This window comes from Procambarus clarkii, chromosome 71, assembly GCF_040958095.1.
Source record: "Procambarus clarkii isolate CNS0578487 chromosome 71, FALCON_Pclarkii_2.0, whole genome shotgun sequence".
Lineage (NCBI taxonomy): Eukaryota > Metazoa > Arthropoda > Malacostraca > Decapoda > Cambaridae > Procambarus > Procambarus clarkii.
Genome location: NC_091220.1, coordinates 18,592,107 through 18,609,313, shown reverse-complemented (window position 1 = coordinate 18,609,313; position 17,207 = coordinate 18,592,107). Strand labels below are relative to the sequence as shown.

The following is a 17,207-nucleotide window of genomic DNA, read 5'->3' as shown; positions in this document are numbered from 1 at the left end:
TGTAGTTGATTCTCGTAGTGCCCTCATGGCTCTAGGGTCCTTTAATCCTGTCCATCCGGTGGTCATTGAGATTCAACATTGGCTGTTTCTTATTTCTAGTAAATTTAAATCAGTAGAGTTTTGCTGGGTTCCCAGCCATATTGGTGTTTCAATGAGCGTGCGGATGCTGCCGCTAAGGAAGCTATCCGTTCTTGTCCCATCTCCCGTAAAGGTATTCCTTATTCCGACTTTTATCCTGTTATTCATTCTTCCCCGTTGGCAGGGTTGTTGGTCCTCTGTGGTTGGTAACAGGCTGCGTACTCTCAAACTTAGTGTGTCCCCGTGGCCTTCCTCCTACCACCGTAACCGGCGGTGGGACACTGCTTTGGCACGGCTGTGGGTTGGTCATACCCGCTTAACCCACGGTCACTTAATGGAGCGCCGCCCTGCTCCTTATTGTCTCTCTTACAGTTGTGCATATCCTTGTTGAATATCATGACTTCCAGGACGAGCGTGTGTCTTGCTTTCCGACCGTCCCTCGGAGTCACTTGTCCCTCGATAGAATTCTAGGGGAATCGGATACTTTTGATATCGTTCGCCTTATGCGTTTTTGTTCTCGTATTGGCATTCTTGGTGATATTTAGCGCCCTCTGATTATTTCGCACTTTGATGGTGCTACATGGCCTTCCCGGTTTGGTGCCTTCTTTTGGTAATTACCTTACCTTCATTGTTGTTTCATTTTAATGTGGTAGTTGTGATATGGATTGTTCTGGCTCACGTGCAAGGTCTTGGGTTTTTTTTGTTTTATATTAAGAAATTGCCAGTCTTGTTACTATTTGTAGAGTTAGAGATCTGCATTAAGGCCTCAATATTATAATCTTTATAACATGTTATAATCAGTAATTTTTGTGGTTGGTAATATTTAGATTAATGTCAGTGATGTATATGACAAGGGTTAAGACCCCTTGTGGTATGACAGCATTTTTCCCAGTCATTTCTTTAACAAATGAAAGGGTCCTCGTAACCATTCTTTTGTCCTTTCTACCATGTACCTGTTTGTTGCTTCTTGGTCTTTCATTTGGTACTTTGGCTATTAAAACAATGGCCTTTGGTAATGTTGCAATTACCATTTCTAAAAAAAAATGAGCAGGTTCATTAGGCAGGGTTTGTTTTTAGCAAAGTTTTACAAAAAAAAATTCCATAACTTCAGGACCTTGCAGATATTTGACCAAACTAATTGACAGTAATCTGTTTTGCCCTTTCAAACAATGATGGTTTTAATCTAGGTAAAATATTTCAGAATATCTGAAGTTTGGCAGACAAATCATTTAAGAGCTTTGATTAAATTTAAGTTACCATGTTGTATAGATGCTTCAAAGTCTTTGGTTTTCAGTGTCACTTTTCTAATGTTTTGTAAATTTCAATGATCTTTAGTTAATTTAATCATAATTTGTACAAAGCTTAGGTGTTGCATAGCTTTAAATTTACTTTCAAATATGAAAACTAAAATATTGACTAAAGTTTCTTCCACTTTAATATTTCAGACTAATTTGCAATATTTTAGTTTATGTAAATTGAATAGGTAGTCCACTTGTTACATAGGTGCATTGAAAAGATGTAAAAGTTACAAATAGGTGTAAATTTTACCAAGTATTTATTTTCAAGTAAAAAAATTTCAGATGTTTAAACATTGCATCAATAGTAGTAAACAATTTCCAGCATAATTTCAGGATAAGGTATATAAAGTAGTTTTATTAAAATTGTTTTATTTAATAAGTTTTACATATAGTATTTATAATACATCTAATATTTATTATTGTTTCAGGTTGTGGGACAGATGCTAATAGATGAACAGAAGATCCAAAAGGCCAAGACAACTCCAGAGACAATCACCTGTAAAAGAAAAATAAACATTAAACAGGGACACTACTTTTATTATCACCAATGCCTAATAACAAGCCCATAAAATCCTAACATCCTATCTTTTAAGATAGGCTCAGCAGGCCTATCCCTTCCTCTGGTTTCAGTGCAGAGCTTGTTCCCTGAATGGGTGCATTACATCCACCACTTTAGTGCCATCAACACATTGTACATATGCTTTACTGAAAGCACTGTACAATGCATGCCAGGCACTAAAGTGTTAGATGCATCCACCCATTCAGCAAACAAGCCCTGTGAGAATTAACAATGTAACCATTGTTAAGGGTCCCTAAACCTATGCAAATCTAGTCCATCCATTAGATGGGTAGTAGAGCAAAGCTCTGAAAAAGCCAAGCCAGGAAAATCTGCAGGACTGCCTGGTCCCCTTTTATGAAATGGGGTAGGATCAGTACAAACTGCATCAATCCCTGTGGGTTGTAACAGTAGGACATGGTTACACACCTATAAATGGACTAGATAAGAGAATTAAGATTAGGTCATTGATATAGCTAAAACATCAAATTCAAACTCACCCACTTTTGCAGAGTAAAGGAGCCTCACTCCAAGCCAGTCTATGCATCATAATCACTTTCACCTGAAAAATATTTCAACAAATTAATTTCAGATTTAAAGCCAATCTTGCTTTACTTTTCAAATTAGCATTCAGTACTTTACAAATTCAGATGGAAAAAAATTCTTTAAGGAATTTACCTTTCCTACATATTCTAGTAGCAGTAGTAAAGATCTAATTTAGCAATATAAATATATATGGCATCAATTTGCCAAGTTTCAGTAAATGTCATTCGAGAAACTATCCACAACTGCACTTCAATGCCAATTTACATTTATCTTTAGCCAATGCTATATTGTTTAAGTTATTACTATGTTTTTACTTTGATGCAAATCTATTCAGATTAACCTTTACTACAACTCGCCTGATTCTGTAATTAACTCTTCCAACTGACAGAGGGACTTCTGGACTTTCCAAACCACATTCTGGAAAACTATATAGATTTAAAACCAAGCTAAAGTAAACATTTAATATTTTTTTTACTTTCAAGGGAAAAATACCATCACTTAGAACAAAAATTTTCCTGCCATTTTATTTGACTCATGATTACCCTTAAGCGTTATACATTTATATATTAAAGCTTATTTAACAAACATTTAATGTTAACTAAACAAGATTTATATTTCATTAAAATTATTAATAAAACACCCTCAACTATGCTGTTTAAGATCTAATGCCCCACATTACAATTTTCACAATTTCAACATAACCCCCCCCCCCAACTGTTCAGTGTCAAGAGGGGGTGGGGTGTCCATTTACTGTACCACTTACATTTTAGTGTGGGCTTCATCCACTATTCTGATGTTAGCTGGAACATTTGTGCCAGCTGCTGGTTTGAAAGGGAGGCATACCATGTGCCAATTCAGGAAACTTTCCACGTTCCTCACTGCATGTCAGCTCAGGACCTCACTACCATGTTGGGAGGCAGTTGAAGACTAACCAATCAACATCCCAGGCTGGAGAGCAGTGCCACCTCGGGGACAATTTACCACCTGCAACAAATTTAATACTCTTAACAATCTACACCATCTATCATCTTTACCTAGCCCCCTAACCTTACATTTGTCAGCATTAAACTGCATCTGGTAGTCTTAACCATTTCAAAAACTATATAGGGCATCGGTATTTTTTATTTGCCAATTCTGCAACTATTGCAGTCTTAACCATAATCTTGCGAATACCCGAGGTCCAAGGAGAGCTTTTAGGCACTACTTACAACAATTCTCCCAACTTAACCCCATTTATACTAATTTCCTTTGGTATAGCCATGACCTAATCAACTTCAGTCAGCATTCCCAATGATCCGAGCCCCTATCAATTTTGCGTCACTATCAAAATCTCTGCTGAAGTCAAGGTACACAAAATCACAAACCTTATCACTATTTCCTCAACTATGCAACCTAATCCATGAACATTTAGTAATAAAACTATACGATTCATGTATCTAGTCATGTTTCTCAAAAAGAGTAGAGAAATGGCACTTGCAATGTTACATTCTAGTAACTTTCCTCACAATAGACTAAGCTAATTGGTCACTAACTTAAGCGTTAAAGTTTACTCAAATTTTTCCTTTAAAACTTGCTATATTAGGAACTTTCCACGACCGGCCTTTACCCGACATAATTAAATAGGGTAAAAACGGTATATTAAATGCAGTAAAACTACGGTAAATTCAATATGATAAACTTGCATTCTTTAAGCATGGGCTGCATAGTAAGTGAACTAAACTAAATGTTAAGCACCCTGGCAAACCACTTCGTTCTATTCAATTTCTTTATTTAATCACTTTGTCCGGCTAGAATTTTTATATTAGATTTAAGGAACACCCTCCCTGGTAACGGCTGAACTAGTTAACCAAATACAAATATTTAGGTAAAATACTTTCATAAAACCCCTCTACTTCCCCCACCAGTAGACTTGTTCAGCTAAAGGCATAATGTAATGTTCCACTTTAGTAAATAAAGACTTAAAAAAACACTACCCCATCTGTGTAGTTACCGGTTACCTGACATTCTACGCTTAAAATAACCCATCTATTCCCCATAATTGTTCGATATAACTTACCTCTCACCCGCTGGTCGAGTACACAGCAGTATATATCCTCCTCCATCACTCACCGCGTGGATACTATTTCACTCTGGCCGCAAATTGCCTCAAATCACCTACGTTGTCCATAAACATATATAGAAGAGCAACTGACCGCAACACCCGTATAGCGATCATCACATAACGTGGGAACATTAGTAGTACTGCTGTCAAAACATAGATGGCGCCACGACAAACAGTAATTCCTATGGACTCGCCTAGTTATGCGTAGGGAATTGAGCTTCAGCTGTTTGGTCCCGCCCCTCAGCTGTATTCACCTAGTTGTACTCACCTAATTTGTGCTTGCAGGGGTTGAGCTTTGGTTCTTTGGTCCCGACTCTCAACCGTCAATCAACAGGTGTACAGGTTCCTGAGCCTATTGGGCTCTATCACATCTACATTTGAAATTGTGTATGGAGTCAGCCTCCACCACATCACTGCTTAATACATTCCATTTGTTAACTACTCTGACACTGAAAAAATTCTTTCTAATATCTCTGTGGCTCATTTGGGTACTAAGTTCCCCTTGTTCGTGTTCCACCCGTGTTAAAGAGCTGTCTTTGTAACTATCAAAATGCATATATCTTTGCTTTTAATGTCATCAGAGAAGCAGAAATATACAATTATAAGCTTTATTAGTGAATCTCTATTAATTAAACAATATATCAGAGAGTGTGTAAGGTTCGGTGTTCCATGTGCGAAGAGACATGGGAGATTTTACATCAGTACAGTAAATGTTTTAAGTAGCGAACGCATACTAACGAATAACGATTAGTATAGACCAACACTATTGTTCTATGAAGTCGATTTAACTTCCAGACATGTATTTTTCAATAAGTCTTAAATATTTTCTGGCTAGTTATGTTAGATATTATTAGAAATACGTATTCTACTTGTTAATATAATAAACTAAATTTGCGATCATTTAAGGAGAGAAGTGCGACGACTGGATCACTGTGTACAGAAGGTTGATATGCCAACAAACACTTTCCAGACAACAATATATCTTGGATAAGTCGCTCCACAACATTGACACCTGGACCGTTGACTTCCTATGAGGCCACATATTTACTTATTTCATAATGGAAGTATATTATTTTTTAGTAAATATATGTTTTCTCGTGTTCTGCATTAAGCACCAACATTATAGTGAATAAATATACCATATTTCTTCATTATTTAAGTAATGCTAGGAGGCTTTGAGTAGCTTTGGGTCATTAGGTGAACAGAATCTCCAATAGATGGGGCGAGAGTCGCGCTATCTCTCGCCCGAGCGAGAGTCGAAACTTATTTTAGAATTGATATATCTTTGTCCTCCAACAAGATATATTTCCTTTGGTGCACTCACAATAACGAGCATATCTCTGTCTTTCTGAAGGCATATAATATTTTAGGCTTTATAAGCGTATCTTTGTTAATTACACACTATATTGGCAAGTGCGTAGGCTTCTGCATTCCATGACCGACAAGCTACTGAATGCCACTATAAAAACGTATGTATCTTCACTTGAGCTTTATATATGTCTATGTTAAAGTATTTAAAATGAAGCTTATATTTCTATCTTTCTTGAGACATATAAAACATATGTGTTTATTAATGAATTTACGTAAAATAAGCATTGTTCTGAGAGAGAGTTGCTCTGTCGATCAGTCTGTGCGGGGTCGGAGCTCGGCGATTATTAAAAGACATGTATCTTCATTTGAACTTTATATATATCTATGGTAAAGTATTTAAAATAAAGCTTATATTTCTATCTTTCTCAACACATATAAAAACATTTGCGTTTATTAACGAATTTACGTGAAATAAGCATTGTTCTGAGAGAGTTACTCCGTTGCTCGATCTGTGCAGGATCGGAGCTCGCCGATTAGAAAAATACACGTATCTTCGCTTTAAATACAAATATGCCCATGGTAAGGCATTTAAAATGAAGATTATGTTTCTATCTTTCTTGAGACGTATAAAAATCTTACGTTTATTAACGATTCTGCGTGAAATAAGCATTGTTCTGAGATGAATATTGCAGATTTCCGGCTCTACGACCGATGAAAAATGCAACTTTTATACAACTACAAATATCTTTAGTTTTACTTTAAATTTTGTCCTGAAAGAGTTTTCATATATAGATCCAGTTTCTGCCGTTCTTCTGACATAAAAAGACCTTTGGTTTAATAAGTTATTAAGATGTTTTCAACAATATTACTAGGGCGTTCACCGATTCTAACATGGACGACCCTTTTGGAAACGCAACACATGGATTGACCTGATTGATATATGGGTCAGATTCCATTAAGGTTCGGAACATCACCACACCAGAAATAAATCTCTTTGATATCCCCAGGGTCAAACTTAATCTGTGTAAACACCCTATGCAAATTAAGGGACCTAGTCTATGGAACTCACTCCCTAGTGAATTGAAAAACTGTAAAACTTTTGCCTTATTTAAAAGCAAAACCAAAAAGTACCTAACTTCATCTTCTTAGTTTCCTACACTGAGCTTTAAATTTGCTCTGTACCTAGTGTTACCTAATCTCCTAATTTTTATGTAATATCAAACAACCTTATCATTGTGTTCATTGCTGTCTTCTTTTATGTGCTAGCCATATGCTGTATTGTGACTACCAATTTTTGTCAACTACCATTCAAGCTGTCATTGCAATCAATCTTATATTGTTTCTGCTGTATTGTGCCTACCAATTTTTGTCAACTATCATTCAAGCTGTCATTGCAATCAATCTTAGCTACCTATGTGCTTTAATATACTGTACCTACAATTTTCTCTCATCTTTTTTTTCATTTCATGTAATCTGTTATCATTTTTTTGTCTATAAATTTTGCAAGTATTTACCTCCTTAAAATTTTCTTAGATTAAGGACCTGCCCGAAACACTGCACGTGCTAGTGGCTTTACAAGACTAATTATCATATTTGTATCCTCACATTCCTTATGTACATTCTTGTATATGCATAAATAAATAAATAAAGTGCATCACACTGGTTACATGGGGGGACACTCGTTTTGTATGACGTCCGTTTCACATGACAAACATGGAACGGATTAAATTCGTTATGCGAGGTACCACTGTAGTTATATCTCTTTTGCTGTAAGGTTTAAAACATGGAATAAAAAACATAAATTATATATTTTTTACACATCTGTACATTATGTAGGGGTACATTTGGTCATAAAGGAATATAAAGGCTTAACTTCTTGCCATGGCAATGCTAACTAAGACCATACGTGTCATCCCACAATATTAACAATAATTTACCTACCCTACGGTCTACATTAAGGACAACATTAACATAATTCTTTAATGACTGTAAATATAGAGAACCTGCCTCTATGACAACCAAAGCAGTGTGGCTGTCGTGAGTCACAAGAACTAGTAAGTACAATGAACTAGTATGGTCTTTAGTAAGCACTAATAATATCCAAGGGCTCAGTAATATTTGTCGTGTTAAGAAAGGCTACTACAGGATGCACGCTACATTTCACATGGATAATGGTAGTAAAATCCTCCATTCTATCTAGCATTGTTCACAACACTTATTCTTCAATTTCATAACATTAAAAAATCCCTAACTAAACACTTTCATTTCATTCACTGAATAAGTTTATTAATCTTCAGCACAACAACAATTGCTGAATAGTTTTCATAATTTTTTCACATAACACTGATATTACCATTAAATATATAAACATCAAGGAAACTGGTTATTATACAAACCCATAAAACAATTTTTTTTTAGATGAGGTTTAAACAAATTACAAACACATTTGTTTTTCTACAGATAAGGGAAGACCAACTTGGTGAGAGAACAAGCATCAACAGTTTCTCTAAACAACAGGTTACACCCCAACATTTAGGAACTATCTGGACAACATTCCTGATTTCAAATGGTGCAAGAGGGTACATAATATTCCTCTACAATCATTACCTGACAATTTAACTAATCACTCCATGCAATTCAGAAACAAAGATACTGTAATGAAACAGAATTCAAAACTATACATGTTGGCCTAATACCCCACTTGTTTTATTTAAGATTCAATAAAAGACTTATGGAGATTTCCAGGAAAAATAAATGCCGTTCAGGACAGCAATCATGAGGTAAGTGAACCACTGTAGGGTAATATGAATGCGAGTCATTCACTCTTCCACTGAGTTTTTACAGTGTCTGGTTAAAACAAAATGTCTGTAGCTTATCATCATCATGGTACACTAACACCTCCACACTCACTCATTCTCAACTTTAGCAAAGCCTCTAACAATTGCACACTTAAATTCTGTGGCTTCCATTCCCAACACGAGACAAGAAAGTTAGCCTTCATTTGTCTTTGGTACAGAAAATAAAATATCAAGACACTGGAAAACATGATTACACCTGGATTACATATATACACAGTATACTTTAATAAAAATATTGATCTTTAATTTTCAATATGAATAAAAGCACAAATATAACATCCTAGACATACAAACTTGTTTTCTAATTTGTAGAATTCTGCAATACCTAATTATAAATATCTTATTCAGATTAAATTCTATACGTCTTATATACATAGGTATCCAAAAGTTTGGAAAAATACTGATATATAATAGGTAGTAACGAGACTTTTGGCACATACATAACATGGCTCAGAATCCTCAGTGTGTGACAGTAACGTTGTGATCTGGTATGACCAATGTCCAGCTCAGTCATAGGATTCTCCACGACACCAATATATGAGCTATATCTTAAAGAGGTAATTTGATATGTAGGGAAAATATAATCCAATGCGTAAAAAAGTAAAACTATATCCCATGAAATCCCTGACATTTCCCACTGCAATTATAAGATGAGTCCTGCGAGCATAATTGTGTGTCAAATACACCAAAGGTTTCACACTGCATTCAGAACACAAATTTAACAGCTATGCTGATTTTAATTCAAATAAATTGACAAGCATCAGTGGTAAATTATGAATCTATCAGTCTCTTATGTATTTCCCGAATACAGTAGTTGTTCCTGAGGTCTGTGGCTTATCCAACTTCTAAAATGTGCTCTACCTGTAAGATAACATTAGAATCGGTCTGCTACATGTATTTTCAGGAAAATCCAAAGCTAGTCATACTTAACCATGTGGCTTTTGTTAAGAAAAACATGTAAGGTGGAACTAATGTTATACATTAGTACAACTACCACTGAGTTTGATATTATACAGCTTGATAGGTTCTTGAAACACTTTCAAAGTAGCTGGGATTGCAGTGGTCATTATAGTATAAAATTTAAATGCATGAACATATTCCCACGTGTCATAATTTCTCTACAGTGGGACTGTGGGAGTCATTATCTTTGTGCTTTATCCCTTCATCTTTAGTTGGAGATTTTTTTCTAAGGGAGAATGGCTTGAATAGTAAGTACCTTGCAGACTCGGGCTTCTTTTTGGAGTTCTTTGGAGAATCATAGTAAACGAGAGGTAACTTGTCAGTTTGTCTTATGCCTCTGGTTTGGTTGAGCACCGATTGATGTTGATTGTGTCTGTTGGCTTCATCCACCTGTGGTATTTTTGTCTCCACTAGAAGGTCATCTTCTGAACCACCTGGGGTGTTTTCAGAAGTCTGAATTTCATCACCATTGGGCCTCCTAGAGCGACCATTTTTTCGAGGAAGTACGTCTAAAGAAAGGCTGAACCCTTTATTCTTAAGAATTGAGTTCGAGGATAATGCACACTTTTCTGAAAGTGTTGGCGACAGTTGAGCATCTTTTAACACGCACAGCTTTTTTTTTTGTTCTAAAAGTTCGAAGGAGGTAGAAGTTTTGATTTCACCAGTTGAAGGAATTTCATCAGAAACATACTCTACATTTTTTTCTTTTGAAATCTCTTTCTCATGGCAACTCAACATGTTTTCTTCACTTTGTGGCTTCTGGGTGTTTATCCCGAAACTAATTCTAGGTCGAGTTATATGAAACGTTCTGTGGGGTCGGTCTTTTGCAGGCTCGGACCTACTTCTAGTTCGTTTGAGCACACCCTGCAGACCACCTTGTTTATGCCTCGTGCTTCCCTTTCCAAAAGGAGCCGAACCATTGAGATTCTTATCCCTATCACTTGAGAGACGTTCAGAGAAAATTTTTAGACGTGCAAATATAGAAGATTCTTTTTCGTATTTCTCGGGAAGTGATTCATTATCTTCAGGTTCAATTCTGGCCTCTGCATGAGGCAAGAGTCGATCTTCCAGTGCTCTGGGAGATATGGTTCTCTCACAACTTGACCTCCCGCCTACACTGTTGCGGCGTTCAGAACTATTTCTTCTAGAAGGCGATTTATGAATATCGGTCGCAATTTTGAATCTAGATGTTCTTTCACTCACGTCAACTTCAGTCTCTGTCAAGTTGGCATCATCTATCTCAACATCTCCACAGTCAACAGTATTGGAGCGATAGAATGAGGCTCGTGACGATGCTCGACTCCCCAGACTGTGAAAGCTTTCTGTCTTGTGAACTATTTTTTTTGTATTATCTTGAGACAACGGGCTATTTGGACTCTGAGGCTGTTGTTCTTCCTCTGGTGACTGAACCATCGCTAGCTCTTGTGAAGTTTTCTTGGATGCTTCATTGAGTGTTCGGTAGTGGTCCAGGGCATACTTCACTGGCTGGATTATTAATTCCTGAAAAATTAAACTAGCAAATTTATCCTTACACAGATATAGGCTTTCATTAAAATTCATTAGTGAAGTTCTTATTGCAACACATGTGAATTGAAGTTACTTTATATGCCTCAGTCAATTTAAGATATAAAAGAAGAAATTTATCAGCTTATATTTATGGAAAAGATAATGCCTCTCCAAATATCAAACTTAGTATCCTCATATTCAACATGACTCTGAAAAAAGGCAATATCCCACATAATTTTTATTCCTGAAAACACAAACTATATTTAATGATAAAAATACACAAGGTTGTAAGAATTATCAGAGAAGTGAATGTGGAGAGAGAAAAATGGGATGGTGGAAGAACGATGGACTATAATTAGCATGAGACAGTCTATGGCATAAAGAGAGAAGTGATTATATATATAGGCATGTCTAGTCGGAAGCTAAAGATGTGTTACATAAGCTGTTAATGAAATGTGAGTGTACATCTGCGTCAGCACATGATCTATTGGTGAATTGAGTGCTTGCATGTGCATATACTTTACCCAGGGGCTAAAATCTCTAGTGGCCTCAATGGGGACAGAAAGCCGCCAGACTGTCAAAGGCTTCCCATTGTTCCATGGGTTTATAATCATACAAGTGAAAAAACATTTCCTGTCCTACATTATGGCTCATGGAGCTTGAAGCTCCTAGCTCTTGTATGTGTTACATTTGACCTTTTAAAGAACTGGTCTGGATTAATACGTTTCGGCTTGTTCATTATTTTAAAGGATTTGGTGAGATCAGCCCTGTCATGTCTGGTTTGTAGTGTGGTTAGTCCTGTGGCCCTCAACTGTTCCTGATACGAGAGTTGATGTAGTTCTGGGGTGATTTTTGTTTTCTTGCACACCATGGGGTTTGTCAGCTATTAACAGTTGAGCAGCCCAGGGGTTAAAATAGTGTACTTTATTAACCACTTTACTGCACCACTTGACAAAACACAGTATGTCAGTGTGCCGCTCGATTTCATAGCGATGTTAGGATATAGTAAGATTCAAAATGCGCACGCAGTGGGTTGGTTATGAGATGGAGGCCTGAGGTTTCCAGTGAGCGGCAGTCATATAGAAAAAATTTCCAGCATGCCCCTTGGGCCGCAGGTAGGCTCAGCTCTGATTGAGCAACAATGGCTGATGCATGTGCCTCCAGCTCCCAATCCCCTGTGTTGAAAGATCGCTGTCTGAAGGGGAAATTGGGACAGTATTGTTTGAAGAAGGAAAGGATAGCGATACTGTATCGAGGAATCAAGGCACGATAAAGACCTAACACAAGTATCCGATAAAAGTGATACAGACATGGATGAAGACAATACAGCGAGCGTGTCCTGTACAGGGTGAGCGCCACACATGCTGTAGCCTCACAGGTCATTGCCGTTGCCAGGATTACCACCACCACTACCCGTGTCATCTCCCAATCTTACTGAAGCAACCATACGAGTCATAAATACTCATTTATGACTCGTATGATAATGCCAATTTGTGTGGTGGCTGTGGTAATGGTGCCAGTGCAAGGAGCATGGGTGAATTTATGTGGGAGGACCTATATGGGGCTGTACCCAGGTCATTAAATCCAGGGCTCAGCCAAATCCAGAGGTTTTAAAATGTCGGTAACTGTTTAGTCATATTTAGGAGAGCAACAGGTTGGATGGTGGGTAGGCTGGCTGGATGGCTGGCAATTGGGTGGGCTGGCTGCCTGGTTAACTGGCTGGTAAGTGGGTGGGCTGGCTGGATGGCTGGCTGGTAAGTGGGTGGGCTGGCTACCTGGTTAACTGGCTGGTAAGTGGGTGGGCTGGATGGCTGGTTAACTGGCTGGTAAGTGGGTGGGCTGGATGGCTGGTTAACTGGCTGGTAAGTGGGTGGGCTGACTGGATGGATAACTGGCTGGTAAGTGGGTGGGCTGACTGGATGGTTAACTGGCTGGTAAGTGGGTGGGCTGACTGGATGGATAACTGGCTGGTAAGTGGGTGGGCTGACTGGATGGATAACTGGCTGGTAAGTGGGTGGGCTGACTGGATGGATAACTGGCTGGTAAGTGGGTGGGCTGGCTGGATGGATAACTGGCTGGTAAGTGGGTGGGCTGACTGGCTGGTTAACTGGCTGGTAAGTGGGTGGGCTGGCTGGTAAGTGGGTGGGCTGGCTGGTAAGTGGGTGGGCTGGCTGGATGGATAACTGGCTGGTTAGTGGGTGGGCTGGCTGGTAAGTGGGTGGGCTGGCTGGATGGATAACTGGCTGGTAAGTGGGTGGGCTGGCTGGATGGATGGATAACTGGTTAGCAGGAAGGCAGGCAGGAGAGGGGGTTGGGCAGGTAGACTGGTTGGCTAGTGGGTAGATGGATTAGACTGGCAGGCAGGTGGGGTAGATGGATTGGTGGCTGACTGGTGGACAGGTAGATGGGCAGAGTGGGCAGGTGGGATGGCTGGCAGGGTGGGTGGGTAGGTGGCTGACTGCCGGCAGGCAGGCGGGGTTAGCAGGTGGAGGGCAAGACGGGTTGGGTGGATGGATGGAGACAGACTGGCCCGACTGACAGGCATACGAGAAGGTACATTGGGTTTGTGCATCAAGATCAACAAGCCACACTATTGGACAAAAGTGCATGCTTTTTCACTCGTGGGGTAATAAAGCCATAGAAATTCCTACACATAACCTGTTGGTGAAGAGCGAGTGTGTGTATACACTCACCTAGTTGTGCTTCAGCTCTGGCTCTGTGGTCCCACCTCTCAACTGTCAATCAACTGGTGTACAGGTTTCCGAGCCTATCATATCTACATTTGAAACTGGAATCTGCCTCCACCACGCCACTTCTATTTATTACTACTCTGACACTGAAAAATTTCTTTCTAATGTATCTGTGGCTCATTTGTGTACTCAGTTTTTACTTGTCCCCCCTTGTGTGAGTACACATGTTAAATTATCTCCATTTATCTAACCCTGTCAATTCACCTGAGAATTTTGTATGTGGTAATCATGTCTCCCCTTATTCTTCTATCCTCTAGCAATACGAGGTGGAATTCACGCAGCCTTTTTCTTATAACTCATACCTCGTAGTTCTGGAATTAGTCTTTCGGCATACCTTTGAACCTTCTTCAACTTAGTTTTATGCTCGACAAGGTATGGATTTCATGCTGGAGCCGCATATTCTAGCATTGGTCTGACATATGTTGTGTATAAGGTTCTAAATTGCCCGAAATGCTATGCATACTAGTGGCTTTAGGTATTGTATGTACTAGCTCTATCGATAAATCAATCAGAATGTAACTGCATCTATGTATGTACTTTTCCTAAATAAAATATTATTATTATCATTATTATTATTATTATAAATGATTCCTTACACAAATTTCTAAAGGCAGTTTTGATATTAGACAGCCTCACTCTCATACACTGCTGATTTGATCTTTTTTGTGTGGGCTTCAAGAGACAGGTTTGGTGTGATACCAACTCATAGATTCTTCTCTGGCCGTTTCATGGAGGACTTTATCTCCTTATAAGCTATTGGTGAAGTGTGTGTACATCCAATATCAACAGAATTAAGTGTACTGTTCAAAGACTTTTCCTAAAGTTAATCAGAGTTCAACAAACATTTATTGGAAGAAGTACATGATATTTACATAGCAGTGATTTTTCTTACTAAAACTACTTAAGTAAAGTTAATTGTCTTACATCGAGCTCAGGCAGAACTTTTCCGAGTGCTTCAAAAAGTGGCAAGAGAACAAAGCCAATAAAGGAGCACTGGGACGAGGGCTTCGTCACCTTCTCCCGGTCCATGAAAGGAGACACTGGCAGGCCCTCCAGCTTTTCCAGGTCACTCTGGTTGAAAAACTCCTATAAAAGAATTGAACTTTATTACATAAACTTAACTAAAATAAAATTTGTATTTAACCTAGTTGCAAAAGTTTTCAAAGGATGCTTTTCCTAGGCTATCATATTCAGATGTCCATAAAGTAAGATCTGCAATGTCCTATGTATAAGGCAGTATAAGGCACAATGGGTTTTGAAAGTAAATATGTTATGTGGTACATTCTTGCACAGCAACTTGCACGCATAGTGCTGCAAGCAATATTTCACGTGGTCCCTGCACGGTGGTACCTGGTGCGTAAGTTTCACTGGAACACTTAATCCCCTCCACTTAATACCTATAAGGTAATAAGCACATGGAATCACCTACTTGTCAAGACTGTACTCTAGTTTTCAGCCAGGTCCATGACCGGGCCGCTGGGACGCTAAGCCCCCAGAAACACCTCAAGGTAGTTCAAAATTCTATTGGAATAAAAATCCTCAGGCCTCCCTGTGTTCATTGAGGCCACTAGGGATCATGGCCCTCAGGTAAATTCAGATACAGTAAATATATAACAATTTAAAGCCCCTCCAAACACTTTTTATCAAAGGTGAGTGCCAGAGATGGGCTCTTGCTAAGCACCAGTTGGCCTTCCTGGCCACCTACGCTTACTGTCACCTGTGTTAGTACCCACAATCAACACGTAGGGCCCAGATTTCAGTTAAGTTAGACCTGGGGCCAGATTCACGAAAGCACTTACGCAAGCACTTACGAACCTGTACATCTTTTCTCAATCTTTGGCGGCTTTGTTTTCAATTATTAAACAGTTAATGAGCTTCAAAGCACCAGGAGGCTGCTTATAACAATAACAATAGTTGAATGGGAAGTTTTCATGCTTGTAAACTGTTTAATAAATGTAACTAAAGCCGTCAAAGATTGAGGAAAGATGTACACGTTCGTAAGTGCTTGCGTAAGTGCTTGGTGAATCTGGTCCCTGGTCTCACTGTCCAGACTACCCGACAACATACCTGCATCAGACACTCCAGCCAGGGCTCGGCAATGTCCAGAGGTCGAGCTTCATTGCTAATGTCTGCAACTTTGATCAAAATCATGTGAAGCTGAAAATGAGAGGATAAACTGTCACTAACATATTGAAATACATCTTTATTCTACAAAAGTAACATCCTAGTCTTTGTTTTATTCCGTACTCTATATGTATAAAAAAAGGACAGTTATTTTCACAAGCATTTATGAAATCTTTTTATTTTTTTTTATTTTGTAATGTTTTCTTGTAGTGTTTGTTTACAATTTGATTGTCTAAAGAGAGACAAATTGGAATTCTCATTTTAAGTAGGATAAAGTTTACTCAAAATTTATGGAAAAAATACAAAATATAAAATTGGTCAAAATCAATAATTCTGGAAATGTTGGAAGTTGTCCAATACATTATATCAAGAGATGCAAGGTACATGTTTCATATACAATTTGGTATTGTCTAATATTTACAATGTAAAACATTATATATTGACATATACTGTATAATATGACCATCTTGTTAGTTTTAAGAATTGCAAAAATGCAATGAATATAGAAGGGCTTTGAAAAAATGTACTCTGTAATATTCTTTTATGTATTCCTTTGCAAATAAAAGATTTATTCTTTTTGTTTATTTTGAGCACTTTAAGCATGGAAACAACTGTTGTCCTTACTAGTAATAAAATATCAAGCACAATGTAATGAAACGCCCTATTCTGGTGGGTCCTCAATAGTCTCCCATGACAAGTGCTGGTCCAGCCAAGCATTAGGGTGATGCATCAGGCCTCGGAGACCAATCCTTGCCTATTAGGAGCCAGGGCCAGAATCTGGCACTTTGAGGTGAGAGGAGCTTGGGGATCAAAGATCAGCCCAATACCAATACAAAACAAGCCCCAGAAAGCATAAGTGCAACAAAACAAGCAACTGCTTGAAGAAAATGAGCTAAGCAGTGCTAACGAGGTAAACTTATCATTGCTGAGGCGGTAAACTTCCAGACACCGATGCAACTAACCACTGCTAGGTGGCAGCCCTTGCCACCAGCCTCCCCAAGCTAACTCATAAAAGTGCCTTGACAGAGGAGCAGGACAAAAAATGTGGCTAAAGCTGAACCATGCAAAAAAGTTGGCAGAAGACAAGGGCATGCGCCAAGCCCTCATGGGGCAGAAGTG

General features: G+C 38.5%; 1 protein-coding gene across 4 annotated transcripts in view; it reads right to left on the bottom strand.

Moving 5' to 3' along the window:
- Positions 1–7,679: 7,679 nt before the first annotated feature.
- LOC123745649 (high affinity cGMP-specific 3',5'-cyclic phosphodiesterase 9A) overlaps positions 7,680–17,207 on the bottom strand; it is a 147,217-nt gene continuing 137,689 nt past the window's right edge. For all 4 annotated transcript variants that reach the window (XM_069312188.1, XM_069312189.1, XM_069312191.1 and 1 more), the window contains 3 exons: positions 16,032–16,121; positions 14,889–15,050; positions 7,680–11,208 (listed from right to left, as the gene is read on the bottom strand). In XM_069312188.1, coding sequence (XP_069168289.1) covers positions 9,856–11,208; positions 14,889–15,050; positions 16,032–16,121 — 1,605 coding nt within the window. In that variant the 3' untranslated portion in view covers positions 7,680–9,855. The remainder of the gene's footprint in view (positions 11,209–14,888; positions 15,051–16,031; positions 16,122–17,207) is intronic.